The 9,374-nt window shown below is 36.2% G+C and overlaps 1 protein-coding gene across 1 annotated transcript; it reads left to right on the plus strand.

The window, feature by feature from the left end:
* Positions 1 to 4,220: 4,220 nt before the first annotated feature.
* On the plus strand, positions 4,221 to 9,053 carry LOC131623468 (glycosyltransferase BC10-like). The gene is made up of 2 exons (XM_058894477.1): positions 4,221 to 5,154; positions 5,791 to 9,053. Exons 1-2 carry the CDS (start codon positions 4,600 to 4,602, stop codon positions 6,424 to 6,426), a joined length of 1,191 nt encoding a protein of 396 aa, XP_058750460.1. The 5' UTR covers positions 4,221 to 4,599; the 3' UTR covers positions 6,427 to 9,053.
* The last annotated feature ends 321 nt before the right edge of the window (positions 9,054 to 9,374 follow it).

Here is a 9,374-nt window from a genome sequence, read left to right on the forward strand (position 1 = left end):
GGGTCAGTAATTATCTTGAATTTTCCACTATTCAAGACATGTCTTATCCCATGTTTCCTCTTCTAGGGGCATGGAAAACACATGAGTGAGGTGGTATCTCCCTTCAGGCGACCTTGCATCGTCTCCCTTTCTTAGGAAGGTTCCAAGTTGTCGACCTAAGTAAGGTTATGTGCAAATATAACACTACACTCGCTAAAATGCAAATAATAACCAAAGCTGGGAGAGGAGAAATAATGATTGAATGAGTGATTAACTCCATCACCCTAGCCCTTGGTTTAAAGGCTAAGACGACTACTATGGACCCTCTAGAGGAGAGTAGTCCCCAGGATTCTCCTATGGGTTCTGATGCTCGCGACTCTACATACGATTGAGCTAATATTGTAAAAGATGGCGGGGCCACATAAAAATAGATGCACTAGAGAGAGCGATTCTCTCTATCCCCCTCTCACCCACACCTCACCCCTCCCTTCGGCGTCACCATTCACCACCACCACGGACATACCGTGTGCCACCTTTTCCCCCCATACATGCATTCATCTTCATCTTCTTTTACATGTGTTCCATATGTTTACAAAAACCACATTGAGTATGAGCTCAACACTCTACGAAACGAGGTTATAGATCTCTGAGCAGAGCAGCAAGTTCAGAATGACAAGACGCTTAAAGGGAAGTGCGTAACAACCATAATCACTTGATGATCTGTCAAATGTATCACATATTCCTTTGGCATGGTCAATTGCACCCACCTGGCTTGGTTAGTGATGATTGATCCCAAGTTCTACCCTTCCTTTCTCGCGCTTTTGTCATTACATTAAGGACAATGTAGGATTCAAGTGTGGGGGAGGAAATTTCCCTATTTTATTAGTTTAGATTTACTTGTTTTTTCGTTATATTAATTTTATTTCTAATTAGGATTTCCATGTTTTCTAGTTTAGAATTTAATTTTATTGTTAATTTAGTGTTAACGAGTCTATGCATGAATTGTCGAGTCATTTATGCATGTGTTTTTGCTATGTTATTGATTTTTTTTCCATTTCTTGAACCATACAATTTTTTTTGAAAAGGCTTAAGATTAGTGTCTCACATAGAAAATATATAAGCTCCAAAGGAGAAAAGGCCAAAGTTAATGGCACTTGGGGAGATTTTAACAAAAATTGGTATTGTCCCAACACCTAAAACCTCCTGAATATGGATATTAATCTAAATACCAGTTGTGGCATACTCTCAAATTTCTGTTTCGTGGTAATCCTCAATTACTTTATTAATCCAGTCATGCATATTCTATAGTCACGCATTAAGTAGGTTAGTCGATGAACATAATTGAAAATTTTGAAGTGTAAAAAGGGACAATTGTATCTACTAAGTTGGGTAACCCTCACCCGGTTACTTAGCCCAATGATGATTAAACCTCAAAAATCCAAACAAAAAATGCATCTTTTATCAAAATTTCTAAATGCTAAAAGATGAATAAAAATGCTAACCGGCTTTTCTACCATGTGTGTGACATTTATATAGATACTTAAGTGCCTTAATGTGCATGTCTCGAAAGAAAGAGGATGAAATAAATAGAAGAGTGGGACTAGGATACAATGATATGATTTGAATTGGTATGTATAGGGGGAGATTTTCGTCAGCGAAATACGGGTTGTGTGGTCACAATATCCTTAGTGTTGATCTTAGTACCAATCGAATTAGACTTTAGCCGATCCAACTTTGGAATCACGTATAAGTAGTAGTGATGTTGCTTTTCTTGAGTCCTTTTATGTCAAGTTGTTGCAATTAACTTTTCCATAGGCAAGCTAAGTTGCTTGAAGATAAGAAACAATTCAATTATGAGGGAGTTTGATAATATGTAAAATGCACAATTTAATTAGCTCGATTTGAACTTATTTTAGAGTAAATTCATGTATTTTAGTGGTGTTATGTCGATTTTCTGTTGTATATTTCAGGTACTTACTATTCAGAAGTCTTTGCGCTAAACAATGATGAAAATGGCAAAATATTCTAAGTTTCCTGCTATCATGACGGGTACAACCCAGTCATGACAGGCGTCAAACAGCCCCAGGGCCATATCATCAGCCAAAAAAGTCAAAGAAAAAAGGAGCACTAGTCAACATGCCATGATGGGAAGACCATCAGCCCAATTGACGCCTGTCGTGGTCCACGTTCAGGACCCCCTTTGATAGAGTCATGACTGGTTGGCCGTTCATGACCCCTTAGTTGACGCCCGTCATGACGTTAATGACTAGAAAATCACACCAGTATCAGCAATTTCGCCCCCTACTTTCTCCCACTCACTTAGCACGAATTCAAAAATTCATTTACGAGTTTGAGGCTATACATAGGACCTTAGTTCATTATTTTTGGTATCCAAACTTTGTCAGAGCCATAAACTTCACTTATAAAAGCACTTATAACTCACATTAAGGTGTTCTTGTAATCTAATTTTCTTTTTTCTGTTGTATTTTCAACATTATTGTTGCTATTTTATATTCGTAATTTACATTGTCGCTATTTCAATTTCAAATCTGTACCAGATCAAAGTCTCCCTTCGGAGAAGATTTAGTTTATGCAAGGTTCAATTTTTATTAATATTCAATGTTCCTATTTCTTTACTGTTACTTTAATTAAGCTTTGCTTAATATTCTGCTTTTTATTTACTAATTTTAATATGTCAGTGTAAACCAATTAAGTATAAAATGTGAGGATCGTCGTACCGACGAGACTCTGTATGATGCATGCACAATAACTTTGTAACAAGAATAATTTAGTTCTAAATATTATATTTTTTTAACTTAATTTTACTAGGAGAGAGAAATCCTGAGGTACCAATTTTAGCTCCAAAGAGTGAGAATAATATCTGACTAAAAAAAACTTGGAATTTAATTTTTAAATATAGCAAAAACACTTTTTAAACTAGTAAACAGTATCACACGATAGTAGATGTTTATGAGTTTAAAATTCAGAAACAGACACACGAAAGCGAACGGTATCTTTAAATTAATTTTTCTACTAAAAATGTTTTTCTCATCAAAATAAAGTGTTTTTTCACCACCAGTATCCGACCCACTGGACAGCCTAATCTGGTTCAGATGTCAGTTTTGACATCAAATGCTTCCAGCCACCTGCCGATCGCAGCTGCAGGAAATTGAACAGTAATCCTTACTATCATATTCAACGCTAATTATCACGGGATCAACTAACGATCAGTTAAACTAGATAACTTTAATCACGCGCAAAGAGATTAATTACATAGCCTTAGATAAACATAATAATAGATAGTGATACTTGTAAATTGGTCTCTAGATTCAACAATCTTATATTAAGCTGATAAAACGGTGCACTGATGGCCGATCCGGACTCTTTTTGAGTCGGCTAATTTTAAATAAAGAGGATAGTAGTACATTTTATTTAATCTATATGAATTTATGATTCGAATTAGCCACATCCTTATGATTTGAATAAGCCACACTTTAGGACGGAGGTAGGTGTCATTATGGAATGTAGGGGATACTAGTATTAAGTTTCCTGCCTATGACCAAGTCTGATTATTATTATTTTCAACTCGTGGCTTTGATATTGTTAGAACGCCATCTCATCCATCAACGATTAAAAAAGTCTTCAATCCCATTACGTGTTCTCAAAAACTCATTGAAAAATAGCTTTCATTTATTATTTAACCAATAAAGCAATGGTCGTGAAAATCACTTTCACGGCCCTGGCCATCCGCAGCCACATACACGTAACTCGGTCTTCCACGACTCCTAATTTCGTTATCATTGACTTCCAAGTTGCAATTTCACCAGTAACTAACTACAAAAATTTGCATCATTTTTCAAATTTTAAAACCAAATGATACTCAATACAGGTACTACTAATATACCTTTTTTTAACATAAACACGAAAAATTAACAAGTTGTCATAAGATTTTTAACTTAGCAGATAAACTTCATCCCTCCGTCTCACAATAAGTGTCTTCTTTCTAGTTTTACACTATCAACTAATGACGATCGTGAATCAGAACAAATCAAATTAAAAATTTTAAAAAAAAACTTGTATGACATGGCAGAACGTTATATTCTAATTAAATGACAGTGTAAAACTTTTTTACACTGTCAGTGCATAACCATTAAACTCAAAATATTATTATCTTAAAAAAATGTAAAAATGTGAAAATTAGAAAGATGACCTAATGTGAGAGGGAGGGAGTACATAAGGAGAGAGTACATAAAAGAGAGCCTCCAATTCCAATTCATAAATCTTAAAAGCCGCCAATTTTCCATGTGAAAGGTCTCACAGACCAAACCGCTTCACCATAAATTTCAAAGCGTTTCTCTCTTTTCAGTGATCCTTTATTTCATTCATTAAAAACATTCTAACTTCAGTTTTTTGACCTTTTAATTATAACTTTAGTTTTCATAACTTAACTTCAAAGTATATGAGCAGTTTCAAAAAAGCCATAAACAGATCTATTCCAAACGTATTCTTTTAACCATTCATTAGCCTTTGTTATCAAGAAAACCTTTTTAATATTCTTATTCCACATATATAGAAAAATCCATCTTTTCATTTTTCTTCTGTAGATTTCATTTCAGAAACATGAAGAACTCAAATAATCATAATTCGTTAAACTCGATTTCCAGACATTTCAATTCTCATCTTCATCTCATTCGTTTCCTCAGCTATCTCCTCCTTTTCACCTGCGGTGTTACAATTGGAATCATCTTCAGTTTCTATCTGAAAAGCTGCAATTTCAGTTTCCAATTCACGCAATTTTCACTGTCTGCATCACAAAAAACAACACTGTCACCGCAGATAATCGTAACACCGAGAGTATCTAATTCCAGCCTCAATGATAGTCATGTAGGGCTGAAGAGTTTCATTGAGCCTTCTCATGTTGTACATGATTTGTATGATGAAGAACTGTTATGGAGAGCTTCGTTGACTCCTAAGATAGGCGAATACCCGTTCGATCGAGTTCCGAAGGTGGCCTTTTTGTTCTTGGTAAGGGGTCCCGTGCCTTTGGCTCCTCTGTGGGAAAAGTTCTTTGAAGGGCATAAAGGGTATTACAGTATTTATGTGCACTCTAATCCTTCTTACAATGGTTCAGAAATGGAAAGTCCTGTGTTTCATGGCAGGAGAATTCCTAGCAAGGTTAGTGAATTTGTTCTTCTATTGCTTTTTTAACATTTCCAATCACCTTGATATGAATGAAAATTAAAACTGAAACTATGATCAAGTTGTTATATTTTTATAGCCAATCAAACAGTAATTTGTGGATGAATGATATTTTGAAATTCAGAACATATTGTTTGAAAATGTATACAGATATTCTTTATTTAATTGAAAAGTTTAGTGATGCTTAAATAAAAAGTCGATTAAACCTTTGTTTATAAGTAAATTCTGATATAGAAAATGGAAATCTGAGGAACCTAACCAAAATTTTGATTATTAGTAAATTAATAGTTATGTTGTATTTAAATATATGCTTGAAAAAATTGGTCATATGTAAATTTTTAGTTCCATAAAATTGTTTGAGTGTAGTCGGATACAAGACCCGACCAGACTGGGCACCTGCTCAGGCTCTGGCCTAAAATTTCTTTAGAACTGCGGTAATTTGTATGGAAAAAGAAAAAAAAGAAAGGACAAAAATTGAAATTTTTAGTTGGTGATGGACCAAAATGAAAAAACTCTTAGTTTGTCTAGACTTCATATTTTTCTGGCTCCGTGATTTGTAGTAAGAAACTTTGATCAAAATATAGTAATACCCTTGATATCCACATAATGCAGAAAGTGGAATGGGGAAAGTTCAACATGATTGAAGCCGAGCGTCGCCTGCTAGCAAACGCGCTTCTCGACATCTCAAACCAACGATTTGTACTCATATCAGAATCCTGCATACCACTCTTCAACTTCTCAACAGTCTACTCTTATTTAATGAACTCGACGCAAAGCTATGTCATGGCTTACGACCAGAAGAGTTCGGTTGGACGTGGACGGTATAGAATTAAAATGTCACCTAAGATCAAACTCAGTCAATGGAGAAAAGGGTCTCAATGGTTTGAAATGGACAGAAAGCTTGCACTAGAAGTAATATCAGACAGAACATATTACCCGGTTTTTGAAAAGTACTGTCAGGGTTCATGTTATGCAGATGAGCATTACTTGCCGACTTTTGTTAGCATAAAGTTTTGGGAGAGGAATTCTAACAGAAGTTTGACTTGGGTTGACTGGTCTAAGGGTGGACCACACCCAGTTAAATATGTGAGACCAGAAGTTACTGCTGAGTTTTTGGAGAGTTTGAGGAACCAAACATGCAAGTATAATGGAAACAGCACAAATGTTTGTTTTCTGTTTGCTAGAAAATTCTTGCCTACTTCATTGACAAGGCTCATGAGGTTTGCTCCAAAGGTCATGGACTTATAATTAATTTAGTTACCAGTTACAACTGTATAAATCATTTAATTCATTAATTTCTTTCTCCAATCACCATAGAGTTCACTTGCTTCATGGACTTGGTGAGTTTTTGTATTGGTAAATTTATATAAGTTACGATACACATCAATTAGTGAACAAATTAAATAAAAGAAAGTTTGTGGACCAAAGCAAAACGTTGTATTTAGTGTCCTCTTGCATACTTTAAATATGGTCAAAAATAGCATCTACATGCTTTCATATAGAAAAACTCATTTAGATTACGTAGACCAAATGAAATAAATAAGTGCTTCTCTAATTCGGCACCAATTCTAAAAAGGTAGGTTATTATATCTCTATATATGTTTTGAACATGTCATGTTACATTTATGATCTTGGATCAAAATTGAACTTTTTTAGATTTTAATTCAAATATAGAGTTTTTTAAGTGCCTGTTCAAAGGTTCAATAATTATAGTCTAGATAGGGAAATGATTCCCCAGACCGCCTGCGAGATAGGTCGTACCTATCCTAGATGAGGAAATAGGACATTTCAATTGAAGATCAATCGGACAGATTCTTGCATCTCACGTCGTTTAATAAACGAGAAGTTATAATCGTCCTACTATATAAAAGGGAGAACGCGTCATTTATCAGGTATTTCGAATTCAAATTTCATTCACTTCATCTCACTCTCATACTGACTTGAGATTTGAAGTGCTAACCTTGTAGATCAGTCATTTCTCCATCGTTTCAGAAACTCGAGTCCACTGTTGCGATCCACATCAATCGTTCACGGGTCAATTTTGGTTCTAGTATGGAACTGTGAAGCCGACTGTGGGGATCGACATTTGGTTCCCACCTTTTCACTTTCAAACATTCATCCTTCGATTTACTGAATTGAAGCTTCTTCGACCTAGAAATTCATATCTCTTGAATTTTAATTGTAGGTCTCTGCTCTTGATCTTCTCCGATCGAAGATTGATAATGTTTCTTATATCTCCTTCCATATCTAGCAATGGTGGCAAATTCTAGAGCTACTCGCTCCGCTGCACAATGTGAATCAGCCACAACCACAGCCACCGCCGCTCGAGATGTCAAGGATCCACCACCTCTCCCTCAAAGCGGTGGTGATCAAATCATCTTGGATTATCCATATGCACTTCCGCCTCAAGATCTTGTCCAACCTAGGACATCTCCAAGAGTCTTCAACCTGTCCCATTCTTATGATCCCTTCCACAACTTCATCTAGGCGAATCATTGTTCAGGCCTCTAGCGTCGTTGATGGTACCTAGATTAAAAGCACCCTTGGTTTTCAGTTGTTGCAAATTAACCTCGTAATAGAAGGTTCTAAACAATTGTTGAACAATATTTACGTAATGGTTTAACAATTGAATTTGCAAGCCTTATCAAAAAAATTACTACGCATCGAAGAAAGCTTACACCATGCAAATCTGAAGAGCAACACAGTATAAAAGGATGTTTCCCAGAGGAATCAAACCGCCCTCCTCGAACTGCAAACATCTTGTCAGAAAGTTGTTCCTAAATTTCCAAGCCACCGAAGAATCCAGAGGCACTCAAATCCTCCTCTCGGTCCTAAAGGAGGACAGGATGGGGCAATCACACTTTTCCCGAAGTGCGTCGTCCTCAAAAGTAGGAAGAACAAGAGGAACGGCCTCCTATTAAATATCGAAAGAAGAATCCTTTCTCTGCTCGTATTTTGGATAGTCGAATTTCGAAGTCGCTAGAGAAGCCTCCAAAGCTTTAGAGTTACAATGGAACTAGAGATCCAGATGAGCATGTACAACATGTAGACGAGCGTTTAGATTACTATCATGCTCATGAAGCTGCAAAATACAAACTCTTTGCATTATCTTTAATTGGATCAGCTATGGTTTGGTTCAAATATCTTCCAGATGGAAGCATAGAGTCATAGACCGACTTGTGCGAGTATTTCACCACTCGTTTCATTGCCTAGAAGATGCAACCTACAACGATAGTCATGCTCAGGGAGATCATTTGAGGGAAGAATGAGAACTTGCGAGTGTATATGGACCACTTTACAATAGTAGATGTAGAGGTGGGAGGCTTTGATGAAAGCCTCATATGTTGGATTTTAAAAAATCGCTTAAAGGAAAAAAATGTCTTCAGAGAGAAGTTAGGCCGTAAGGAACCCCACAACTTGAAAGATATAAAGAATAGAACCTTAGCCCTTTATTAATCACGAGGAGAAGCTCATTCCCTTAGGAATAATTGGGTACCAGCTGACGTACGCTCCAATCGATCATCAAGAAAAAAGAATCCAATCGACACAAAGAGCAAGGTGACTCTGGGCCCCGCACCCAATTTAACAAATACACTCCCTTCAACACCTCTTGGTAGAGGTGGCAAAACGGCCTGTAGTCTGCGCACCCGCCAAAAATTGGCAGGTTGGGTTAGGATTTTGGGTCCGCCGCCCACCAAATCCCATCCCTTCAAAGCCTGTTGTAACACCCCTTTTCTAACCCCAAATAGTTCAATACAATAACATAGTAATATAGCATGCATATAACGAAAGGGTGCCACATGTCGTTTCCATAGAAATGAAAGCCAACAACAAACATACAATCACATACATCTGATCACAATTATAACACATTTGAAAACTTCATGTTTCATCAATATGCATATCACAACAAAATAATTGTTTTCCCAAAATAAATTCAATGATCATATCCCATACTATAATCATCTACCAACATGATGACAATATCATATCATAAAAATGTCATATATATCCAAATATTGGCACCAAGGTCTTTTAACATATTATATCTGAAATACAATACCAAATAGGAGAAAACATAACAATATCTCATAGCTACAAAATGAGTTCAAATACCTCCCGTGTTACATGACCAGAGCATTGACTCACTACTTAAATAAAGCGAAATAACCGAACAAGCTCCTCGGCTAATCCTC

The sequence above is a fragment of the Vicia villosa genome, unplaced genomic scaffold (assembly GCF_029867415.1).
Source record: "Vicia villosa cultivar HV-30 ecotype Madison, WI unplaced genomic scaffold, Vvil1.0 ctg.000071F_1_1_2_unsc, whole genome shotgun sequence".
NCBI lineage: Eukaryota > Viridiplantae > Streptophyta > Magnoliopsida > Fabales > Fabaceae > Vicia > Vicia villosa.